The sequence below is a fragment of the Tenrec ecaudatus genome, chromosome 12, assembly GCF_050624435.1.
Source record: "Tenrec ecaudatus isolate mTenEca1 chromosome 12, mTenEca1.hap1, whole genome shotgun sequence".
Lineage (NCBI taxonomy): Eukaryota > Metazoa > Chordata > Mammalia > Afrosoricida > Tenrecidae > Tenrec > Tenrec ecaudatus.
This window is the reverse complement of record NC_134541.1, coordinates 26,829,945-26,856,938: the sequence shown is the minus strand read 5'-3', so window position 1 is coordinate 26,856,938 and position 26,994 is coordinate 26,829,945. Positions and strand designations below refer to the sequence as shown.

Below are 26,994 nucleotides of genomic sequence, written 5' to 3'. Positions count from 1 at the left end.
TCAGTTCACAAAAAGGCCAAAGGTTACTTTTTAACTTGCATTTTACTTTCATGCTAGCTTTGCAGGATGACTAATTTTGACACATCTCAATTGATAAAAAACTGCAGAAATATTTATACCATTTATCAAGGCAAAGATAAAAACTAGCAACTGTGTGTACTGTATGACAAAAACCTAAATGGTTTTCATTCATGAAAGCATTCCTTCAGTAATAACCTTAGAATGTATCAAATGTAGACAAGGCAGCATTGTCATACCTATGAGACCCATGATCTGTTGTATAATGCTAAATACAAATTCTAGAATATCAGTTTTAGAGTTTTCAAATGCACCACTTTATTTAGGTCTGCACACAATTATCTAAATCAAATCTGTAATTCTTGTCATTTTTTAAAGTTAACTCCCGAGGGAATAGGAGGCCAGAAAACAGCAGTTTCAAATTTTAATAAAAATTAGAGATGGCAAAACAGAACTTCTGGATTTAACTTGCAAACTATGATGGGGAATTATATGCCAATATAAACGTTACACTAGTGTATAAGCGGAGTTCTTCGGCACACTTTTAATGCAGTTGTTGTGGCAAAATTAGATGTCCTGGCTAATTGGGTTTATACTCAAGTATATATGGTACTTGTAAAAAGTACGACTGCCCAGTTAAATATATACACACACACCTGAACCTGATTTTCTTCAAAGCTAAAGATGCAATTATCACACAGGATACAGTACTCAAGAATGCACTGGTAAGTGTACTTGCCTTTGGCAAATTCATTTTCCTACTTTACCCATCATGTGACAGGCTACAGTGATCTCTAATTGCCAGTTCTCTATGGCAACTGAATTATGCGCAAAACTACACCAGTTTCCAAAAGTGTTTATTGTGAAGTGGACTATATAGGGACTCAGACCCTGAACAGCAACAATTATTTTCACAAATAGGAATATTGTAAGTCTGAGAAACCAAGTCTGTTCTCTAGTTCCTCTGATTTTGAAATATTTGAAAAATGAGGATTTCTTATGGCCTTTTTAAGAGAATTTTATTTGAGTGGTTCTTACAAAGGTTGTTGCAATATGAAAGTCATTGTTCTGATAAGAAATATCAAGCTGTCTTGTCAAACACGCTGAAGTAACCCAAAAATATATTTCAGAGCTCACAGAGCTTAAAAAGAGCAAAGATTATATGCAACCAGACAAAACCTATTTCTGCATTTCCTATTTCCTGCTCGGACTGCTTTGCTTACCAGACTGTCAGTGAACATTGAAGGAAATGCAGGGATCATTTTGTTTGGAATCTTACACACCAGAACACATAATATTTACAAAGAACTTTTACACATACATTAATTGAAAAGTTGCCATCAAGAAATAAGATTTCAAAATCTCCCTTTCTTACCAATTGACCAGAATGCAAGATGAGATGTTAACAGCCCTTTAGCTGTCTATAAATTTCACACTAGATATATTCCAGAAACCTTATTTATCTAAGCCACACTAGCCAAGTATCAACATTAGTGAAAACTAACTGCTGTGTAAAAAGTTAGGCTTCTGAAACATTAAAAACATAACATCCCTTGTCTGCCTTTTTATAGAAAGCACATTTGTTCCCCTAGAGCTATTCCTATATTTCCTTAATGTAATATTTGTAAATATACATTTAAAAGGCAGAACAAGAAAACAGCTTTGTTTACAGTGGTGTTTACTAGTTAGGGAGAATGAGCACACTGTATTCCTGTTAACATTTTTATTTTTTCAAGATAACAGGAATTGTATACAAATGACAGTAGACCCTTGCCTCTTTATTTTTATCTAAATAAAAGATAACAAGATGAATTCTCAAGAAAGAAAAAAGCTATGTACATAAGGGACTATATTCCTTCATCGTCTACTTGGAACCAGTAGCTGTGTTGCTGTCATGGAATCTGGAAAGAGGTTGTGATACGTCGGAAGAGGTACATAGGCTGCTGTTATCATTTTACCTGTTGAAATAAACATATGGTTTAGCAAATGTAATTCTGTTTAGATTTAATATTAATAATCACTTTAATATAAAGACAAATCTTACCAGCGAACCACCTGCCATGTAATGCATTGACAGCAGCAATAGCTGCAGCAATTGATGGACACTTCACATACACATTGCCCTGAAAATAAAAAAAAGTTGAGTTATACACAGCTTTACACATGTTGCTATACAAGAATACAAGATTGACTTAAAAATTATAAATTTGTGAATTATGCCATTGTAGATCACAAGTTTTCATATATAACTGTGCAATAAATATATATTATTGAAGATTATTTATATTTCTTATTTGAAACTATTCAACAAATGTACAAATGTGCTTGACAATGGATGTATGTATGGATTGTGATAAGAGTTGTACGAGCCGCCAATTAAAAATAAAGAATTACTAAGAATTAACATTATCCTAACATTAAAAAGATATTAAAATACCTGAGCTGAATTTTTGTCAACATAAATATGAATAACTCCGCCATGTTTATTACATTCTTCAATAACATCATCCTTAATCTCTGTATCCCATCCAACTTCTTCTTCACTATAAAGTAAAGTATTAAGGTCTGTTAACATTCAACATACTTAATAAAAACCAATCCAACAAATGTTTGTGATTGATAAATGCCAAGACTAAACTATAAACTGATAATAAAACTAATGAAATGCATTTGCCTTAATAAATGGCATTCTAACCACTGACCAGGCATAAAAGATATCTAATCCATAACACTAATAAATAAAATTTTAAACATTGTATTAAATATAAATATTTCATAATCATGATCAGTTGAGTGGACATACGGAAAACTTGCATAGCAATCCGAATAATCTCAAATTCACCTCTAAACCTATAAATGTAACCCCCTAAAAAACTGTACCCGTTTGAATTATGAAATACTTCAAAATTTCAAAATACGTCAACCCATGAATTTCTCTCATTCAATGTGTATTACTTACGTCTGAGGATTAAACATGTTAGACAGTTGGAAACACTGTGTTGCAAGTGGTTGGACAGAAGCAGCTGCAGCTAAAGCTGAAGCTAAAAACAAACAAAAAAGAAATTAGTTTCATATAAATAAACAGCTGAGTATCCTTAATAAACCACTAAATAGAACTATGAAACTAAGGATAGTTTCACTAATTTGTCTTATTTAATAATGCTAGCAAAGTATTTCATTTTCTCACCATTTAAACTGGAAAATAGGAAAGATAGAATTTAGTCATTATAATTTGAGGGTTTTAACGTATTCAAGATACATTGTACACTTAAAAATGGATTAATTGGTTGTGTACAATTTTACAACTAAAACCATGCAGAAACTCCTCTAGACAGAACAGGGGGGAAAGACACATTTTAAGCAGTCAAACTAAAAGGGTTATTAATCTTTTAAATAGCGATGTGAGCAACCCACAAAGCCAATGGTTAAAATGGTAGATTGTTTTTGAAGGAATGCTGGAATTGATACACTTAGAACATAAATCTACATCACTTTGTACTTCAAGTTCATATCCATGAAGGAATGAATACTTAGGCACAATTTCTTTTATCGCCAACAAAAAAATGGTCTTAATATTAGGTTATCTTACAAAAATGAAAAAACTATACAACTAAATTTTAAATTATTAGATTGGTCTTAGTTCAATATGATAAACTCTTTTTACTGGGATACAATATTGAGAAGCAAGGAAGTAAAACTGGCTTACTGAATTAAAACATTTCCCAAAATGGTTGCTCCACAGCTTTTATGCGAATTATTCAAAATTTACCAGTAGCTGCTATAAAACTCACCGTAATCATATTATATGATCAAATTTCAATCCAATAAACAACAAAGCTAAGGATAAAACAGTGGATTAGATGTTACGGTAATGGATATAAATGACTACATGAGGAACTACACGGAAGTAGAAATCTATCAAAAATAAACAAGGTTACCATATGGAATAAAATTACTAAAATATGTTGGTTTATGGTACCACTATAATGCATTTAGCATTTTTTACTTTTTTATGATGAATATTTTTCTTTCATACCAAATTAAACTGAAATAAATTAAAATTTACATTAATTTCTAGGAAGATGCAAGAGTTACATGCACTGTGATAATAAAATAATGAGTACTGTTTGGTTACTCATCAAATAGAAATATGCTGGAAAAATAGTACATGAATATAATCAAATAAATGGGGAAACTAGAATTTTCTCTTTTTTAAATATATTAACAGAGGTCGTTACCTATGGTGAAAACGTACAAAAGAAATATTTAGAATTAACATTGATCGTAATACCAAATCAATCTACCAACTAAGAAATAAGGAAATAACTCTTTAACACAGCAATGAGTGTCAATATTTGTGGTGTGTGAGGGGAGGAAGATTTAATAACTTCCTACCTTCCTTAAATAAATTAATGCAAAAACAATCCTGCCCCATCCCTAAAAATGGACACTAAATTTGCTCAAGAATTCATCTAAGTCCAATGACAAAGTCAATGGTATTAGAAGCCTCCACAATCATCCTACTTTATAAATTTTTACACCTGATTGTCATCTAATTTAAGTCATCATTCCCTGTCATCAAGATGACTTCAATTCAAGACAGCACCCCATAGTTTTTCCAAGGCTATAAATTTTGAAGAAGTAGACTACATAGTGGCTAGTGGGTTTGAACCACTGTCCTTACAAGGTAATCCAGGCTCCTCACATTAATTTAGTACCCTTATTGGTTGCCTGTACTTAAACAAATTTAAACCACCGATCCATTTCATAAAGTCATTTTATTAAATAAGTCATTTTTATATGTTAATCTGGATTCTAAGTTCCATCACTAACTTGTCTATTAAATTAGTTCATATTCTAATTTTTAAATTAAAGCATAGTAACAATCTGAAAACACTGTTAAGCATTAAGCCAAGCATAAAACTTAAAATAATTCTAAGCAACTAAAGTAAAAAAGGCATTAATTCTCCTCTGTAATTTAAAGAGCATATTTGGCTTTCCAAATCACAAATTGATAGCCCTTTTGAGCCAATATGCCCAAAATGTTTTTAAACTATAAATAATAAACTACGTTTTGCTACTAAAAATCTACAGAAGCAAAATATAAAAGAGAAACATTTCAACTCACCTTCTGTCTGCTGGGAAAGTCTTGTTTGCAAATCTATAACAAAAGAGAATTCTACAGCTCAGTGCAGGAACAATGAAGAGCCTCAACTAACAGGGTAAATGTCAGGAGAGTATTAATAAAAGAGGACTATTGCAGCAGGGTTTGTGAAAGGGAACGTAATAAAACCTGGCAGCAAACCACCTTCCCCATTCCTCATTGAGAAGGCTTTGGGGCCTTTTTATATCCCTTACCCTAGGAATCAGTCTATTCTATTTCACCTGGTCCTCCACATGGCAAATGCATTCCACGAGGCAACTTTTAGTTGGGCATAATGGGAAATGGGGAAAGGGGGGCACACCGGTCAAAATATGTGCAAAAAAACCCTGACCCTGAGAATTCAATTCCAAGTACTTGGGATAGAAATGTACTTATTTCTTATCACTTACCAATTACAATAAATACTTTAAAATGCTTTTTTATACTAAGATTCTCTAGTGCTGTCAACAGCACACATCAAACGGCTATCAACATAGGTATGAAAATTATGCTGAATCTATAGATAACAACCACAATAAGGGTTCATGGAAGTTAACAATTCGGGAGGTGGGGTGACCCCCCCATCCCCCAGGGTCAAGAAGGCTGAAAATGATTGTGGTAGCAATTGTAAAACACTGCTTGATGTGATTTAACAATGGAATATGTCAGGATTATCTCCTAATAAAATTGTTGGGGGATAAATGCAATCTTCCCAACTACAGGAAAAATCAACTGTTTTCGTTTAAGTGTACTGAAAAAAATTTTAATTCAATACTTTAGTAATTTATTCTAAGACTGACAACATAAGGGGCTTTTTTTGTTCATCTATATTATTTGACAAATTCTTTTCGTGTGTTCAACTTTTACCCACTAAGCCATAAGATGAGACTATTAATAACATGATTTCTTAGCATAACTTGGAAATGTGAAGAGGCAAAAAATAAATCAATGGGGGTATTCTCTGCCCACAATCATTGAAGTACAAGAATACAAGGATCTAAGCAGTATTAAAAATAGAACAGAGGCACAAAACTTAAAAACTTTAAACTCATTAAGGTAAATATCTTTTAAAATGTGATTCAAGAACAACATTTTATTACCAGTTTGGGTTCCTCCAGAGGAACAAAATGATCACAAAAAAGGGCCAAAAATGTGTAAGGATACTGCAGCCCAAGTTATACTGGGATATAAAAATACCTGGGTTCTATGTGCTCAAAATTGGCATCTCAGGGAATTGATGTATACTGATGGAACTTGAAGGTATGACCATAGGACCACTGTCAAGAAATGTTAAGTTATAACAGAATCTGTTTACTTCCTAAAATGGGAAAAAATGTACATATATCAGATATTTATGGTATTTTAAATCTCTATCAACCCTAATCCAAATTACAAAAATGACTGATCAGGTTATCACAAGAGGAAAAGCATGGGTTTGTAACTAGAATCCACTGTATTCTCTCAGAATTAGTGATAGACACACCCTGGTTTCCCAGCACTAGCTATGAATTTAGGGGACAAGGCCTCATATACAATGCCAAGCATGTATTTCAAGAGAGTACGCGGAGGTTTTAAAACTGGAGACTATACACGTTTAATTGTGTGCATTTTAATGTTCACCATAAATACTACAGTAGCAATATATGAATTTTTAAGAAAATGAACACCGAATCAAGGGGATCAGAAGTATGTGTGAGAAAGGGAATGCTGGGTGGTCTCTTGTTTTTAAAAGGGCTTCAAAGAGCGGGTTCAAGAGTTTCCTTAATGATTTTAAGAATTTTAAGCGCCCTCAAAAAAAAAAGCAAACTTTCTTTAAAATTTAATTCCATTTTATTTAACCAATCTCAACATAGCTTACATTATCAGAGAAAGATATTGTAATTAATATCCATCACTGTAAAACCTTCAACTTGCAGTTGATATTGTAAATGAAAACCAGCAAGTCAACATACTTTTAGTATGGCATAGAGAGTAAAATATTTTGTTTAGAAATGAGTTAACTATTATTGAGTCATTACCTAAAACCCCATGGACCTGCAATGTCCATGAACCAAGTGTTTGGTTAATACACTGGAAAAATAACTTGAACATTGGGAAGCAACACAAGACAATTTTCAATTTAAAGAATACCTCTTAAACCTTAAGAATATAATGTATCCTCACTTATAAGAAATACCAGTTGTAAGTCTATCCTAGTCTTAGGAATTTCTATTTAATAAGTGTTTAGTAATACTTATTTTCTATTGTTTTTTATTTTTAATTATTTGGCGTTTTATAAATACTAGTTTTTTATAATACTTTTACAGTGTAATTTAAAACAAGCTAAAAAGGGGCTCAAAAAATAAAAAAGCAAGCTCAAACTAAGCTAAGTGCTTGGATGAATATAGCAATGTCTACAGAATGTCGTAAGAGTTGCTTTTCAACTGAGGGGTGGTTGGCGGGGAAAACAAAAAGAATTGCTTTTCTTCTCATATATACTAGCATAGTTTTCTAAGAATTCCAGAAAATACTTAAGAGATATCAGATTTCAAGTAATAATATGCCAGTATGCATAGCAAACCAAAGGCTAGTAAGGTTTTCTACAGGTATTTACATAATTTGGGATACAAATACAGAGTACTCAAAGCAGCACCTCTTAATGTAATATAAAATTAGAAACAAATCGGATTGTACTTTATTTTCTGAAGATTAAAAAAAAACATCAAGTAATCATGTGAGCTTTTGTATATATAGATATTATAGAGCAAATCACTACAGTCAAACAATTTTCAAATTCTCTGCTATAGAAAATGCTATACTCTTCCTAATTATGCTTTGACACAGAAGTTCAGGAAAATAAAGATTGCTTCTCTTGGGTTTTCTAAAATCCTATGACAGTAATACTACAAGAAGAACCAACATTCTACCTTACTGTTCTTTCAAGATTATAAATTTTGACCGGAGCAAAATGATTTCATCTTTTTGCTCCAGACTGGTCATGTTTACTTTAATTGATCTTGTGATTAGGAGCCCAACACAACCCACTACACTAAGAGCAAAATTAAAACAGTATCTCCTAACTTTAGGTTACTGTCCAGGTTTATAAACGTAAGGATTAAGAAAATTATTTAAGGCATAATAAATAGGGAAATAAACACATATACTTTGCATTATTTGTTGCTTAATTGCAATATTTATATTTCTTCCTGGTTTCTAAGGAATCCATTCTGTAACTAGCTGTTTTCTATGCACCTTGCAAAGAAAGCAGATTTTCATTTGAAATAATTATCACCTTTAAAGAGTACCTAAAATTGTACCCTCAAAAGTGGCATATTTTTTCAAAGTTTAGATTTATGTTCACTTCAAACTTGTGTGATTTTCAGAAAGTACTATTTAAGTTTTAGTATAATCAAAGATTTTTTTATACCACCCCTGCCTTAAACAAACTCTAGAAACCTAGTCTGTAAGTACTTGATGAATTGAATTCTCAGTTAAGTCCTTTCAAATGCAAAAATTTGGTAAGTTTTCGAATTAGATGAAAAAACAGTGGTTTCATATTAGAAAAGATTCAATTCCTACCTGCCACAGCACCAAAGGCCAACGAGCCACTCATTTGTAGAGCCTGTTGAGCTGCTGGGGGAATTTGCAAACCTGTCCCTGTAAAAGATTTTTTTAAAAAGGCTCTAAGTTTTCAGGTTCATTACTACAGAGGTCAATGTACTACAAATAAACCCACAGAGTTCATAGTATATGAGGAATAAGTTTGTTCTTAAGGACATAAATATGTGATATGAAATGAAAGCAAAAAAGCAGATAGCCGGAATTTGCAAGAATATATAAACAGAAAATTGAGTCAATAACACATTTAGGCAAGGTAATGGCTGTGAAAATTAGTATATATTGGCCAAAATAAAACCATTTTGCAATTAATTAATTTGCATGTTTACCTTTCATTAACCAAAATAAATCATTATTTCACTTACCCTCTGCAAGTCTTGCCATCAATTGTAGACGACCAGTTGTTCCTAAGTCAATTCCAGTCCTTTCCAGTTCATCACTGTCCAAAAATGAACTAGCACTGGATGCATCAGTGCGTTCTGTAACATGACCAACTTTCATAGGTCTTCCAGCTAGCTCAAATCCATTCAGTTGTTCCAATGCCTTTTTAGCACATTCTGAATCAGAAAACTATGAGGCAGAAAGTAAAAGCCAGGTATATTAGTTACATACAGAGAGCACAACATTCAGTAAAGTCTAATATATAGCCATTATTAAGGGTAGTAACAGAATACTTCACCCAACGACAGCAAATTTTATACTATAACCAAACCAGATTCTGAGTCATGGCAACCATAGAGGGCAGGATAAAAATGCCACTGAGTAGCAGACTCACTTTCTCCTGAACGGGGATGCTTGCTTTAAACTGCTGACAACACAGGTAGCAGTCAAACATGCAACACTGCACATACAGTATCTCAAGCTTATCAAAAATATACTTATTGCTGTGGGCACTTAAATGGCAAACATTTGGTAAAGTATCATTTTGGTAACATTATTTAGATGTGATTTCTCACACAAAACTCTAGAGCATCTTTTATTTAGCACTTTAGTCATGATGCAGATGGAAAAAAGGGTAACTCTAATTTATGTACCTTCTTTTTATGAAATGTTTGGGAATTTGAAATTAACTTTTCTCGAGGTGAGAACTGCAGATAATTATCACAAAAGTTACATGTTGTATAAACCATGTACATATTCACGAACTCTATACTTTCTTGTTATTAGGATCCAACAACTACGTCCCAAGGAATAGTGTCTATGGCCACAAAATTGCCTCCGTAAGTCTCTGTGTTGTAATCTAAGGAAGACCTCGTGAAGGCCTAGCTCTTGCAGAGATGTTAAGTAGGTTTTAATGAAAATCCCAACATTCTGTGTTAAGCTTACCTGTTGAACCACCACGGTTGCTATTCAACTACAAGTAAGTATGTGTTCTTGCAGCATGTTACAACAAAAACAGCTGACATTAACAAAATATAATGAAATAAAATTACTAGTCACCGAATGCAGATGTCAATTTATCAAATATGTATATGAGGAATAAGTCCTATTCTTTCACATATGAAACACCAAAATATTTTCCTACAGAAAAATACTCAACACAACCCACATAAAGTTGAGTTTTGATTGTTAAGGTAACAAAACTTCTTACTATCAATGTCCTTCAACCTCTAAAAGCAGCAGCTGATTTGAGTATCTCAACCAATGAACACATCAAGGTTCCTTAACATGACTACAGAAACAAGGTCAAGTGAGGTTCAAAGCGTTTTATAATTTCCTTTCATCAGTACAATAACCAATAACTTGCTTTAGTTTCTATCACTGCTAACCATGCTTAAATTTTATTCAAATCTAGATATAACAAATTTCTAAATTAAAACAAATATCCTTGTTTTCAACTAATAGCACTATTTTTTTCCAGCAGCTTTTCAGGTTGCAATTTTAACACCATACATTAGAAAAATGATTAAATTATCATTTATTTGGATTACTTTAAAAACCAAATGTAACAAAAGAAGGGCTTGTCTCACACTAACTCTAGTTACCATGACATACTATTAAGAAGGCAGTTTAAGGCTTTAAGGACTAGCCAATTTAAAAAAAAAAAGATTTTAAGAGAATGAATCAAGAGACTTTCGCTCAAGGTAAAAAAAACCAAAAACTATTGACAACCTGGTTAAATTATCCCTACATATGAACACAAAGTTAAATATACTGTCAAGTTTTAACAACACTTAGTAAGGCTACTAGGTAGTAAAGAATTCCTGGGGACAGAGATGCTTTAAAAACCTAGATAAGGAACATCAAAAATAAACTGGGGACAAAGTGAGGTAACCCATCAAACTTGACTGGAAAGTACTCCTAGAGGTCAAAAAACAGACCTTGAACTATTTATATGTCTTTTTTTAAAAAAAAAAAAAGTTGAATGTCCAAGCCATAGTAAGGCGGAGGCAATCTGTTTGATTAGATGTGCTACCAACAAAATCCAGGTATTTGGGATGAGCTATCGTTTGTAGCTCCACACCAAAAACCAAGCTCACTGATGCTTTGCAACCAGTTTCAGTGACTGTTTACTTAACAAGGAGTAGGAAGAATTCTCTTGCATGGAGCAACCTGTGGTTTCTACTGGCTCACTTTCTGCTGAGCAGTCTAAGACATAATCATTACTCCCAAAGAGCTTTTTCTTTGCAGCTACCAACTACAAACAAAAGCTACGCAAAACTGTTAACTACAATCACTAGTCACAATTTGAACCAAAGGTTTTTCAGTATATTATTAACTATGGTAATTGTTTACCGTAATAAATCCGTATCCCTTTGATCGACCAGTTTCACTATCCATCATGAGCTGAATACTTTCGATCTAAAATAGAATAATGTATTTAATAAAAGGATGTATTCTCAAGAAAAAGCTCAGCAAAAAACCCCACATACACATCCCGCAAACAACATTAGTCTTTAGGTTAATAACCAATGTCATTCAAAAAGATATACAATCTCCCCAACTCTTCCCACCCCACCATTGTGACCCCTTGATAGATTATAATTTATTATTTTCATCTTACACTGACCACTGTATTCCTTTCCCCAGTAGGAGTGTAGGTGTGGTGCGTGTGTTGTGTGTCGATTATAAATCAGTTCCCCATTCCTCCCCTTTTCCCGATACTATTCCTGTTCCTGGATTCCATTTGTTGTGGGCTCTTATTTATCTAGCCCACAGTGAAAGGCAGAACTGGGTTTATAATAGTGGGCAATGAGGAAGCTGCAAGGGAACAAAGTAGTACTGTGTTTCATCAGTGCTTTACTACAACCTGATTGGCTCATCCCCCTTTCTCTGTTACCCCTATGAGGGGATGTCATTGTCAACAAATGAGGAACTTTGGGTCTCTGTCCCAAATCTCCTTTTTCTGATACCAATGGCTCAATAGAAAGTAAATGTCTAGAAAATAATGATGCAATTGATATATGGATTGTTATAAAAGTTAAGGGCCCCCAATAAAAACTTTATGCTAAAACCACTAACCATTAATTTTCAACTATACTGCTAGTGATGTAATTAGTGATCTCATTAATTAGATGGATATTTTCTTGGTTAATGAAAATTCCCATTCTTGGGAGCGTGAAAATAAGCAGCCAATATTAAGGACTCAAGTAGAAGGCAATTGTTTTGAGAATGATGATGGCAACAAATGTGCTTGGCACAATAGATGTATGCATGGATTATAATAAAAATTGTACAAGCCCCAAATAAAATGATTTTAAAAAATACCCATTATTCTATTTTCCTTTTATAATAATTATAGTAATAAAATGTTAAATTGGGACTTTAAAACCAATTTATGGTAGAATCTATCACATTATATAATTCTCATCAAGTTATTTCTCTATACCATTTTATTAAATAACAATCTTCCTAATCCCAGGAGACCAACTCTAAGTTGTCTCAAAAATCTTAGCAAACCACCTGATCCCCACTCTAATTAACCTCAAAGAAACATGAAATTATACATATAAGTTATCCTATTTTATACACTAATAATGCTAAGAATGAAGAAAATGTTCTCTAAGACTGTTGATTGTACAACTCAATGTAATTGAATTACTGAATTGTATGTAATATGAATTATGTCAATAAAACCATTGAGGTGGAAATAAAAACAATAACCTATTAAAGAACTTGAACTCAAAAAAACAAAAAAACTTGAACTCACTCTTCCAAAAGGTTCAAAGATCCCACGAAGCATATCTTCAGTTATGTTAAAGTGTAAGGAGCCCACATAGAGCCTCATAGGTCCAGCACTTCCCTTTTGTAGATTGTTTGCCATTGCTGCAGCTCTATTTTTTTCTGCCTACAAACAAGATGGACACATTACTAATCACAAAGAGTTCATTCAAGCAATTCCTTGAGCTTGTTAAAAATGACAACTGCCGCACGGCCCAACACAGCGGACACCCAGGACTGAAAGATAGGGTCTCCCTTGCCCCTGAAGGAGAAGTGCCTCCTGGATATCAGGATCTCGGAGCTGCCCAGCTGAGTGCTGATGCGGGACTTCACTCTCACGGACAGTGTTGGCGCCTTTCGGAGAGGTTACGATCGGTATTTTAACAAGTATGTCAACGCGAGGAAGGGGAGCATCGCAGGCCTGTCCATGGTGTTGGCAGCCCATGTGGTTTTCAGCTACCGCCTATCCTAAAGGAGCTCAAACACGAGTGATTATGGAAGTACCACTGAAAATGCCGCAGTGAGTGCGGCCTGCTATCCTGGCCTGGCCACTTGCCTTGCCACCACCCCTCCACACACACCCCAAGGAGCCCTTGAGAATGTGCCCAATAAAAGATGCAGGCATGAAAAACAAAAATGACAACTGATATCAAAGCCAACAATTAGGAAGAAAATACCCGATATATCAACCATTACTATCAATGGCTGTGTGACTCAGTCTGTAGGTATGTAACTCCATGTGTATAAGCAAACTGCTCCAGAAAGGTTTCTCGTGAACCAGAACTCACACTTTAAGCTTTCCATTAGCAGGTGATCCTATCAATTACTCACATAAATCTTTACAATCATAAAACATATTCTGGCTATAACTACATACATGTTAGAAGTCAATCAAGAATGTTCAAACTTGTTTTCACAGCTTGTTCACAACCCTAACAACCACTAAGGTTTAGTTTTCAATAATGTAATAAAATAACAAGATGTAGGAGTGTTTGGTTTGTTATTTTCCCTCCAGATTTAGAAGTTTTGATACATTTCAAAGATTGGAAAAGCTTTAACATGTCTATTTTGCACCCATATTTGTCTAGTGCAAATCAATACAAGAACTAAATAAGAATCATGAATCCTAAGGCATTTTCACAGTATCAACTCAATAAGGCATTGTAGATAACTATTTCTTAGGCAAAAGATCTCAAATATGTATTTTTTCCTAATAAATACATAAACAAAGACTAAATTTATTGTTAATCTGATCAACTTGAACTGAAAATTATCTCTAAATCATATGCTTACTCGCAAAAACTACTAGGAGTGGTGATTGTTCCATAAGAGCTGCTCTTAACAGTCCCATAAAAACGTTAAAAAAATTAATTCCATTTCAGACTGATGAGAGCAACAAAAGTACAAATGTGCTGGACACAAATGATTTATGTATGGATTGTGAGGCGTTGTATGAGCCCCTAATAAAATGATCTTTCAATAATATAGAGTTGTAAGAAATAAATCTTAAAAATTAAATTCCATTCGAAAGCAATGACTATCCCTTGGCAAAAAAATGCTTCTACAGTCTGATTCATAAAAAAAAAAAATCACAAGTTATTAAAAAGAAAGTTACTAATAACCCAACTTAGTTAAAAAAAATTGGGAGATGGCATGAAAATGTCTGGGTCAAGATTGAAGTGATGACCATGGATGTAAAGTCATCAGACAACACCTGACACCTAAGCTTACTAAAAATACTTCATGATGAAATCCTTAGATTTAAAACTTACCTGTGATGCTTGTACGATGATTGGCACACCTAAGACACGCTGGCCAGTTAATCCTATAGCTAGAGGCACTGAGCTAACATCAACAAATTCCACATAAGCAATTCCTTTGGAACGTCTTGAATTTCTATCAGAAATCATCCTCACATCACGAACCTAATAAGAAAAGACACAACACAAAATTCTCAGTCCTGCAATTATCAATTCTAAGGCACTGCTTGTATAAGTTCAACAGGCAATCAAGAGGCTGATGAATCCCTACAAAAATTCAATTATAGTTTGTTTCCATGGAAACACTATATGCCTTTGTATGTTATCAGTATCTTAAAAACTACTTACAGGTATAATTTTTAAATGCAGGAAAAAAAATCTTTGATTGTAAGAAAGAAAATGTGAAGCCTACTTCTGTGTATTACAAATAATTCCAATGCCATTAACTTCCCAGTAATGTTTAGGCTTAGGTATTTCCTTCCTAAACTTACCTGACAATGAGCAGTGTTTGCCAGTCCCCACATTTCTATTGTCCCTAAAGATTACCTTTCCAACTGTAGAGAAAAATTCTTCCAAATCCCTTGGCCGGATTCTTGCTGCCAGCTGCATGCAGAAAACTGTCCTGGCATCTCTTTCTTCGGGAGTTAAATTATCAATAGGTTCCCTAAAATAGAATGCAGTTTTAAAGTGGTTAGGAGCTGATAACAATGGCACAAGTAGAAAATGTTTTGATTATGGTGATAGCAACAAATGTGCTTGACACAATGGATGGATGGATTGTGTTAAGTGTATGAACCCCCAATAAAATGATTTTCACAAATTAGTGATCATAGAAAAATACCTTCTACCCAACAAAACTAAGTTAAAACTTGCTTTTTGGGATGGGTATGAAGCACAAGGTGGCTGGACTTCCTAGGGACTGATTTTTTTTAAAACAATGATTTAGCTGTAAAACATTTTTTTTCTTTTGACATATCATTTTATTTATAAAAAGTCTCAATGTGTGGAAAGCTTTTAAAATTACAAAGTTTTCTGGTTCATTCCCGGGTTTCGGCACCAAAAAAAAAATTACAAAGTTTTCATTGTCAGTAAATCCTGGAAATCTACAATAAAATTACAACATAGAAACTGTCAAAGATGGTGATAAAGAATGCTACTGGATTTAAGAACAAAAATGCTTCCAGTATCAAAATGGTTTACTAGTGACAATAGTCTTGTTTTAAGAGAAAGATAATATAATCATTCCAGATCTGTTGAGTTTATAAACTCTCACCTTTCTACTAGCAGCCCCAAACCAATTTTTTTTTTCAAACCAATTATTTTAATCTGTGCCTTCAGGGCTAGTTTAAGAGATGTATAGCAAAAAAAACCATTAAGCTAAACAGGAAATAAATAAGGTCCTATTTATAGTGTATTTTAGTTACATAAACTAGTAAAGTAAAATTTTACAATAAAATCTATAAATAAGCAATATATTTTTAGAAGACATGATGCAAGGGGCTTAAGTGGAGAGCAAATGCTTTGAGAATGATTGGGGCAGGGAACGTATGGATGTGCTTTATACAATTGATGTATGTATATGTATGAACTGTGATAAGAATTGTATGAGCCCCAATAAATTGTTAAAAAAATTAAAATTAAAAAAAAAAAAGCAATATAGTTTTAAGTTCCAAATTACATTTAGCTTGAGAACAAGCGTATAGCTACCTGACAGGGCTCTTGTCTTTTCTGAATGGACTTTTGCTTCGGGAACGTCGCCTGCTGTAAAATTTCAAAGTTTCAGAAATTAGCCATACAAGTACACTACATTGATTCCTTGAAAAGCAATTTAAACAATTCAGAAGCATGTTTAAAAACCTTAATTTGATGCTATGAGGCAACCCAATCTTTCCTCGGATGGCACTGTTAAATTTTGGTCCGGAGCTAAAAAGGAAACACACACACAAAAAAGATCACACTTAGTTACAGATTTAGTGTCTTGCTACTATTGTGTTAGTACACTCCAGCAAGCTTAACATTTTTCAGGCTGCTTATATTTTCCACCAAAATTTAAGTGGAAAAATTATTTTAATACTAGCCAATGCCAGCTGCCATCTTATTTATCCTGGAGCACTGAAAGGTGCCACAGCCAAAGGTTATAGCCAGAAAGGGTTTTGATTCAGAAAATGCTCATTATCTAATTTCATTCTAAAATAATGTTGACATCTATGAAAATTTTAATGATTAAAAAATTGTTATAACTTGGCTAGTGCCCCTAATATCTCATACTAACAGTAAGTAGGGTTAACAATCTGGTGTTTATTCTTGTATTCTTCAAATAGGAATATATAAATATATGAAGATTTCTATTAATGGATATAGCATACATTTGCAATAGCCCTAATTTTTCTTTAGGGCCTTAAACCCACAAAATAACATTTTTAATAACTATTTTCTAAAACTACCCAGTGTGAAGGCCGTATTGTACAACTAAAGGAAATAATTCTTTAGTCATGAAACTTGCAATTTTCCCACTAACATGCCAAATTGTGCATTATCCATCAATTTACTATGGCAAAGGATTGCTAAGTAAAATTTTTATTACAATTCACAAATTCGTTAAAACTTCAGAACTTAATTAGAAGGCTATTTTCAAACAAACCACATAATTGTTAAAAGTACATCAGGAGCGTTTATACCTTTTTATTTTTAAAGACAGGACTAAGTTTAACAGGAGAAGCCAGATGCCCCATAGTACTTAACCTAAAATCATATTCCAGAAAGGTAGGCAAATGAAAAACATGTCTGTGATCCACATTTGGATTAATTTTCCAAGCCTATACACCTACCTGTATAATTCAAGCAGTTTCAGGTAAAATTACTTAAACACAGGGTCTTTTGAAATTTTGACTAGCAATTAAGAATATATAGAAAAAAACTAAAATTATAAATGGGTCAAAAGAATGTGTTAAAACTTAAATTTAACTGTATTTGCATAAATCTACTTTCCAATGCAATCTGATAACAAAGCTAATCACACCACAGGTCAATGGGTTACTAAACTAGAAGGATTTACTAAATGGATTGTGGGCTCTCAGTGTCATTCATACGTTTTGTAAACTGGGATCTCGGAATTTACATTTCTTACAATAAAATCCATTTATCTTCAACACTTGGATCACACGGGCTAATGATGGGCTTCTTCCATGTATTATTGGGTTTTTGTTTTCTATATGGAATCTAGGATAATTAAATCATTAGAGACACAAATTGGCTTAATAGTTTCTTGGGGTTATGATACAGGAGGTTAGAAAGGGACAAATGAGCTTATGAGTGCAAGTAAGAAAATGTTCTGAAATTGCACTTGTATGCAATTGTTTTCTAGATGTTAAACTAATGAACTCTGATGTTATCAATAAAGCTGTTAGTATTTCAAAAAGAATATAAACCCTATATAGGCTTAATTTAAGATGTTCAAACAAACCCCTAGTGGTTTCTTTCATATTTATAAGCACTAATAATTTTAAAATGAGACTGGGATAGTATCAAAAGTAGATAGATTTCGGGTATCTCTCAGTTAACAGCATTCTTAATTTATTAATTAATCCATTTAGTTCATTATCATAAGGTTTTCTTAAATCCAATTTATGAATATGGAAAATCTTAAAATTTCTTTGACAAAAAGCTGAGAATTAAAATAACAAAATTTAACATTTAGAACTGGCACTTTGCTTTTCACTTTTAATAATTTATGGAATATGACAAGAGGAACCTGAAAAACTAAGTTTGAGGATACCTGGTTTAAAAACTAATCATTTAATGAACACACATAATCTAAGTAATTTACTTATAATTACTTTTCATTGATAACTTGTCTGATAGATGTTTCCATCTTAAAAGAGTAAGATAATGAAAGGTTAGAAGTATACACTGTCAGTAACTGATTCATGTCTGTTTTGTCTAGGAATTCCATGCTCTTAAGCATTTAAGGCTAGAAATCTGAACATAATCCAAAATGGTTTACATTAGGATTCTTTACAAGAGAATTGCTATTCTCTTTGATTAGGTTTTATAAATTATTTCCAAGTTGTTAATTGTCTATGACTATAATGAATCTGTACTTTTATGCCATCTAATTTCCAACTCATTTTTAATAACATGAAAATTTACATTTTGATTTTCAGAGAACTTTTCATTTACTATATACCTCTCAAGTAACAAACGATGAACCCATCAGGGGAGTTTCTGTTGACAGCCTGAGAGAAAGCATTAAAGTTTGTTAAATATGTTCAATAAAGAACATGCCTTTTAATGTTTAAATATTTGGATCTTAATTCTATCTAGCTACAAAAATATCAAATTTCTACTAGTGTAAAACTAGACTATTTAGTATAAAATTGAAATATTTAGATGAAGAAATAAAAGCTTTAGTAAAACAAGTTATCAGTAATTTTACCGTCTTTCAAATGCCAGTGTTACTTGATTTACCTTCTAACAGAACAAAATAAAATTCAAATCTCAATGTGAGTTGCAATTTCTAACCAAACTCATCATCATCTTAAGTACATACTAAGGACTTCTGTAGCGGCCTCTGAATCGGCGATCTCGACTTCTTGAGCGGCTCCGTCTCCTTTCTTTGCTTCTACTTCGCTTCCTTTCACGGCTTTTGCTCTTTTTCCTTTCTCTATCTCTACTTCGTTTCCGTTCCTTACTTTTGCTTCTCTTTCTTTCATGACTACGACTTCTGCTCTTGCTTTTTTTCCTCCTACAAAGAAAAAAAATTATCATTATTTACCTTTTTTGAGGAATCCATTAAGATTTACTTCTGTTTGTGGTCAGAAATTTATCTTTTTGTAATTTTTCTGTTACCATCACATAGTGGTATATTGTAACTCTTTAAAAATTCCAAATACAGTAAGCCAACACCCAACTTTGGCCTTTACAACTAAAAAGCTGGTTGCTGAAAAGTATTTTAGAGGTACTATCTCATAATAGTAAGGATTGCCATCATCTCCTGGGTATCAACAATTTTAATGAGAACTTGCTGGCAGGTATAGATCAAAACCTCAACTTACATAGAAAGCTTGAGCAATGATAGGACAGGTCAATAAATACTACTCATTGAGATCACAAAATCAGTTAAAATATACTCATTATTATGCAGTTCATGTCTATTAATATATTAATGTTAAGTAAACCTATTTTGACCCACCTAAACACAGAATATTTAAAGTTTTGCAAGGACCATCTAATCATCCTTTTATTCTCCCAAGCAGAAGAAAATGACAAAGGATATTAAGAACTAATACAATAGAATGCAATTTTGGAATCCTTAGACCACTCCAAATTTTATAGGGACTACAGCAGGAAATGGAGTATACTATTTTTAAACCACTTTTACAAAGCCTGTGGGTCGTAGTCAAAAACAAGAATCCACACCTTTATAAATCTTACCAAAAATTAACTGAAAAAGAGCTAGTCATTATCTTTCTATTCATTTGTGCATTCTACCCTGTACACCATCATTTCAAAATTACTTATCACCCATAATTTTAGAGGTGCCTTCAGATATTTCCATATAAATTCAAAGACATTTCAAAAGTTATTCCACTAAAATGTCAATCTGTAGCGGCTGAATGATTATTGAACATTCTGACACTTCAAAATTATTTGGAAATTTAATTAGCTAGTCCTTATCAAAACATCATTAGCACAACAGCAAGTGAGGTCTGCCTCAGAGAACCTGTAAGCAGGTCATCTTAGAGTGCATTGAAAATAGAAAATGAAGACACCCACCTTCTGGAATCTTGAAACCCACACTCCAATCACAAGGAGATGTAGAGCTTTCCAAGGAGGCAGAAACTTTTGTCTAAAATTTCAAGATAATCCACCTGACTGTCAGAAAATTAGGCTACACTCATCATTATAGAAATTATCAAAGCAATGCCTAGAAAGACAGCAGGTAACATTCTAACTTTGACCCCTGAAAAACTTGACACTATTACCTCTTAAGTGAAAGAATTCTGAGTAACCAAAGTCAAAAGCCCTGAATTTAAGTAATTCAATTAGGGGAAAGTGTAAAAAAGAGTAACCCTATCATCCATAAAGATGAAAGTTTTTGCTCTGCTCATGAATAGCCCATAGCAGAGAGGCAGCCAACCTCCCTACTTACCATAATCTAACAAACCGTGGCGCTGATTCTGCCAAAGGACTCAGAAACTGGACAGCTAGATCTGTGATATCTTCCTAGTACTTTTCGTAACTGAATCCCCACCCACATCTGAAGGCAACCCCAGAGGTAAAAAGACAGCTTGCCTACTACAGCATACTAAAACATTCAAAATTAGAATCATCTGCATGAAAGACCAAACAAACAAAGGTAAAACTTGAAGAAACCAGTATACTTCTCTATAACAAATTCCAGCTTCAAAGAACATGTAAGTTTGACTACAGAAAGGTTATTAAAATCCACACTAATAGTCAAATCCTGTTACAACTTAAAAGGGACTTTCCAAACTCTTTAGTGGCAGTGGAATTTTGTACTGAACATCATTGAAGTAAATGGTCCACTGGGCTGGGCCTTTGGACTTTTGGGTTATATGGCCTCTGCTGTAAAGGTGTTTTGCTATAACTGGATTTGACCTCTTCCATGTAAGAAGATCTAAAATTTAAATGCAAAGCATTCTGGAAAATAAGAAAAAAATAGAAAAGTCATTTATTCCAAAATGTATAGAAAATCCACACCACAGTAGCCAATATATTTTAACTGTTGCCATTAAAGATGCCATCGTTGGTTTTTTTTTGGGCTAATTCACGAAAGAACTTAACTAGGTGGATGCTTGCAGTTTAGTCTTTGTAAACCTGGTTACACTAACAAACAATGTTCTAATAAAGGCAAGCCCACTATTTCAAGTTTTGAGGTTTTGCCAAACTCACGGTGGTAGCTCTTCCAAAGTTTGTCATCAGGCAACCAATTTGCAATACATTAAAACCTAGTTCTTATTAATCTTACTGGGAATCGATTGTTAATCAGAATAACTTTTTACATAGAAAACATTCTACTTAGACAACTCCCAATTTCTCAAAATGTGCCTTTAAAACTAAGTTCAAAATGAAAAACACAACATGGAATCTTTGGTTAAGATCTTTACTTTATACTGAATACTATAGCACAGGTAGATTATTTTTGCTTCTTTTATATTTTATCTAACCTTGAAATAATCCCCCCATTAAGTTAATTTCAAAGATAAATTCTCTTCACAAAATTGAAAAGTTCCCAATTGACCAAGACAAATAATTAACTGTAAATAAGTCTGAAAAAATATTTTCTACATTTTAAAAGGTAAATAGATTTCAATTGGGAATACTTAAGAAAGCTTATAATCAGTTGCCCAATTATATCAGTCTCATAAGGCCCTTTATACTGCAGGCCCCTGAATATCAATTTTAACTTGTTCTTCAATGTCTTATTTGATTCAAAAAGCAAAGTAGTCTTAAGCTTGCATGCAGAATGAAAACAAGTATCAAATGATGGGGGATATGAGTAGCAAAGGTGAAATATCTGAAAATACAGCAAAACAAGGCACAAGGCCTCAAATATATACCCTTCATTTTGAACCTTATGTGAAATCTTTATTTACCCTAAATGCACACCATCATCTAGGGAAGTATCAGTTTACAAGCCACTTCCTAGGTTCCTGTTTAATGTTAATTACACAAACTATCAAAAAACTCGTTTTGGATAAAGGTCTAAAACGAGATAATATAAACACTGCAACTTTTTTAAATCACCTACGACCATAGTTCAAGAAGAATCCAAAGCCAATTTCCATGTCCCTTTGTAACTTTCGATCAACTTTTTTCAGACACCCAACCAAGCTTGTGCTAGAATATAGACCATTTTAAATCTATTGATATGCCATACTACTAGTAACTTCTGGAAATCTTAATACCAGTTTGATATTATCAACCCAATGCAACATTTTGCAATTTTTAATGAAATTTTATCCACCTACCCAACACAGTTGAGGATGCATGAGATTAGTATATGATGAAGCACTTGGAGCTCTCAGTAGAAAAAAGTCAAAAAGAACCAAGTGATTCTTTTAAAATCATTTTTTAACATGGAGTATGAACATGACAAAATGTTTTAATGTAAATACAGGCTAATAAAATACTTATGACCACATTAAGAGTCATTGTCTTAGAGGTGAAAGGAAACCTACAAAATTGATAGTATCCAACCTTAGAAAGTGGATCTGGATTAAACAAAGTTTTATTTATTGCATTCTGTATTAGGTTACAACAGAGTTCAACTCTGGACTGATTACTCAATTGCACAAGCATTCATCTTTGTAAAACTCCATTCTCACGATATTAAGCTTGGTCAAGTTTAAAATATGTTAAGACATGAAAGCCACATAACAAATTTGGAGTCTAAAATATTACAAAATGGACTTTTAAGCAGCAAGAAGTTCTGGCTCCTTTCGTCATCAAGGACAAATTACTTTCACTGGCCTGATTTATTACCTTTTCTTATTTAACTTTTCTTACCCTTTTATGTTCAGTGTATTGTTTTGGGTCTGGGGGGGGGGCTTGAGAGGGGACAACATGAAACAAGTCAAAGTTGCCAAATTTAAGACAAAAGGCAAACTTAAAATATAGGACTCAGATGAACTCTGCAACTATATTCTAATATCCAGTCTAAGAGCTCATGGTTCAAAAGCAAAAAGTTTCTTATCCATAAAGCAAGAGCCATGCTTCTAAAAGATCCTGCTTTTTTCCACCCCTAAACCTCAGGGTGGAAAAAAGTCAAAGAAAATCTATGGTTTGATACTTTAGACACAGGCACCGAAATATAACACACCTCAATCACAGAAACTATCTCCTCCCTCACCCACCCCCACAGCCAATGATTAAACTTACTTTTTGCTACGTTCTTCGTGGCCGTTAGCACTGCTCAACTTGTTCTCATCCTAAGCAGGGTTGATAGAAGAACATCATGAGGACGAAGTGGAAACATTTCAAGTTGTCAAAGGGTAAAGGGAATAGGAATAAGAAAATACAAAACAATTTTAAAACTAATTACTTATTTATAGTTTGAAATGGAAGGCTATGAAAAAATTTAGATGGGTGTGGTTTAACCACTTGATTGCTTAGTTAAATCATTGAAATACAAAAAAAGGTTTTCACATTAACATGTCAAAATATCTTACATATTTTAGATATTAATCAGATTTACATAGTTGAAGTGGTTAAATAAAACTTCAATAAGACATGAACGAAGTCCTGTTTTGAGGTGTTTTTTTTTTCCGTGTGCTATGGTCCCTTTGGTCAGTACCATGGCTCTATTTCTGCCTAAGCCCCAAGTGGCCATGCTAGCAGCCAGCCACTATCGATTTCCTGTGACCGATGCCATTCCTGAGATCTTCGCCCATTTCCGTTGGAGGGTTGGGACTGTAAGAGCTTGATGCCACCTCTGTCACACATCTCGCCCTGAAGCAAACAGGGATTCACACTGCTTTAGTAATGTTGACTCCCAAGAACCCAAGAAAGTCAATTAATAATCCACCAGTCCAACCTAAACATTTCCTATTTCCATACCTGTTTACATGGAATTACATCCATGTTAAACTAAGTCACAAGAATCATAACATTAACATAAAGAGTAGCTCTGAAAGTCTAAGCATTACAAACTACAACTAATGCTACCAAGAATTCATCCAAATTGGTACCACATGGTCGTGCTATCCACCATGAAACAGATGTATTATTTTTCAAAGGTTTAGAGCAATGTTTATTTGAAAGTTTAATTACATCAGCAATAGGAGTATAACTGCTAACTTAAAGTTTACAGTTTGTGAAACCAGTGATAAGATAATGCATGCACACTGTTATTTTCACCACCAAGTGGTCAAAGAATGAAGACAGTTTACTTTTTACTGCTGTAGTGAAATGGGTCAAAGACTAAATTTTAGCCAAAATAATTCCTTTGTAGATTTTAGTGTGAAATATTATGGCAGGGCCTGGAAAAAAAAGAATAGAGAACAGTAAAACAGCATTAAGTGGACTCTAAACTGTGATACTGCCTCTTCTGCTTTAGAAAAAATTTTTTTTCAGGGATCCAAGAATTTTAGTAATTTTTAACTCAGCAGATCTCCACCTGCCTTAAGATTTACTGTCACCAGTCTTAGGTTTAAAAAAAAAAAAATCAAATCTCACCCATTTCTTCTGGTAAGTTATCATATTGAAAGATTTACTTGCCAGACTGGTTATCCTTGGTTATTCTTGGACCCCTGCTATTTTCCCAAACCACTACATTCACCTTTTTGCTATACCAAAAACTGGAGCTGGTAATTCTTAGTTGAGTCATTTTACCTAGGGGACCACGGTACAGCGATAAGTCACTCAATTACTACCTTATGATTGACAGTTCACACTGGAATCAAAGGTGAATTCATGGGAGTAGAGGTGAGATATCGTTAGGCAAGTCTACAAAGAGAGATAGATGGGCATTTATTCATCACGCTGAAGTGAAACTACTGCACAATATTATTACATCAATAGCACATATTTACTTTTGTAAGTTATACGTAATGCATCTCTGATAAGGTAAATCAAGAGGGCTCCGGGGAGGTTAGTTTACATTTCAGCAGTAGTTTCGTGAATACGCTAAATTAAGAAATATATAAACCTCACAGACATGTTTTCTCTCACCTTCTTGTAAGGAGCCTCAAGCATTGCTTCAATATCAATATCGTCTGCCATTTTCTCCAAACGCCTAGGAAAAAAAGCGACAATTTGTTAATGTTAATTCTGCTTTGTTTCGCTTACCGAACATGCTCCAAAACTCCTGAAAAACCCTTCAAAATCCGAAGTGCTAGGACGCACTTACCAGACCTGGCTTATGTTTCGGTTATCTGAAATGCCTCTTACACCAACGCTTGATTTAAAAAAAAAAAACTTACAATATACACCGAAACAGAAGCCGGCAGCGTCGAGCCAAAGGGCTTGGCACAGCACCTCTGTGCGCACAAGCCGCGCTGCCATATTAGGGGCAAAGGGAAACTCCCTCCATTGGGAGGGGCGGTGTGCCATGGAGGCGCTCGGCTGGCGCCATGTTGGGAGGTCGCGGCAAGTCCGTGCCTTTGCGAGGCTGACCGGAGACCTCGTCGGGGCCCAGGCTCCCGTACACGCCGGGCTCCCACACGACCGGAAAAGAAGGGCGCGGTCGCTGACGGGGGGCCGAGTTCTGCAGCGCCACCTCCGCCGGCCCTAAAACCCTCCCCTGCAGAGTGCCCCTTCAGCCTCCAAATCACAATGCGGACCCCCTAGCCTCCTTACCTGAGCGGGCTTTCGGGCGCCTGTGAGGCTCGTATTCGGGAACAATTGTCTTCTACTGCCGCCGCGCCGCGCCGCCGCCGCCGCTACTGTTAAAGACGCTAGGCCCAGGCCGCGGTAACGCCCAGCCCGAATTTCGGGCTCCTAGGGCTGCTAAGCCCGAACGAATCTAAAAAACAAATGGAATTAGATGAGCCCGCGCGGGACAGCAGGAGAGCGGCTTCGGCAGCTCAGGATCCTCCCCTGCGACAGCGTCCGCAAGCTCCCTGAAATGGCGGCCGCTGCTTCTCCGTACTCACAGTCACCAATACACATACACACAAACACACGGGGACGCACAGAGCCTTCCGCACGGGCTCTCGCGAGACTCTTCCCGAATGCCAGCCCGACGTCCCAGAAATATCGCGAGATCTAACTAAGCCACCGAGCACCTCCCCCCCGCCCAGAGACTATGGCCCAATCTCGCGCAATGATTGCGCCACAAACGTTCCCATCCCCCACACGGCCGCCTTGGACTCCCCCGCTCAATTGACGTCCAAAGCTCGCGAGACTGTGCAAGCCACTCGGGGAAAGGCCGTTGGTGCGTTTCCCGTCAATCTCGTTAAAAAGGCCTCGTTGAGTGGGTCGCGATGGTCGCCGCCTCCTGACGCGGCCTCCTGTGCGGTTTCCTCCTCAGAACTCGTCTCCCCCTCCTCCGAGCCTTCCACCAGATAGTAGTCAAGGTCGCCATAAGACAACCAGACCATATGGCGATTTGATACAAAACCATCATATTGAGATTATTCACGATGAAGACGAAGGGGAAAACAGACCAGCGAAGGCGGGACTGCAAAGAGGTGGAAGGGAGTGAGGAATAGAAATTAGAATGCCCTACCTTTTAGACACAGAAGGATACATGCGTTCTCGGTTATAGACATTCGAGAAACCCCTACAAGTTGTGGAGAAAGTTGAGAGGAGCAAAACAAAACCGATTCCTTTTAACAATGGATTGTTAGC

At 34.8% G+C, this 26,994-nt stretch overlaps 1 protein-coding gene across 2 annotated transcripts; it reads right to left on the bottom strand.

Moving 5' to 3' along the window:
• Positions 1 to 479: 479 nt before the first annotated feature.
• Positions 480 to 26,313, bottom strand: RBM39 (RNA binding motif protein 39). 2 transcript variants are annotated; one of them, XM_075563698.1, is made up of 17 exons: positions 26,002 to 26,313; positions 25,375 to 25,438; positions 23,584 to 23,633; positions 19,229 to 19,423; positions 16,537 to 16,602; positions 16,387 to 16,440; positions 15,226 to 15,343; positions 14,692 to 14,844; positions 12,909 to 13,046; positions 11,495 to 11,560; positions 9,124 to 9,328; positions 8,720 to 8,797; positions 5,147 to 5,179; positions 2,978 to 3,059; positions 2,456 to 2,561; positions 2,063 to 2,141; positions 480 to 1,976 (listed from the first exon to the last, which is right to left on the bottom strand). In XM_075563698.1, the coding sequence occupies exons 2-17, from the start codon at positions 25,423 to 25,425 to the stop codon at positions 1,876 to 1,878; spliced, it is 1,575 nt and encodes a 524-aa protein (XP_075419813.1). In that variant the 5' UTR covers positions 25,426 to 25,438; positions 26,002 to 26,313; the 3' UTR covers positions 480 to 1,875. The 2 variants fall into 2 exon arrangements, with proteins under 2 accessions (XP_075419813.1, XP_075419812.1); XM_075563697.1 differs by having other exon boundaries at positions 481 to 1,976; positions 5,147 to 5,197.
• Between the last annotated feature and the right edge of the window lie 681 nt (positions 26,314 to 26,994).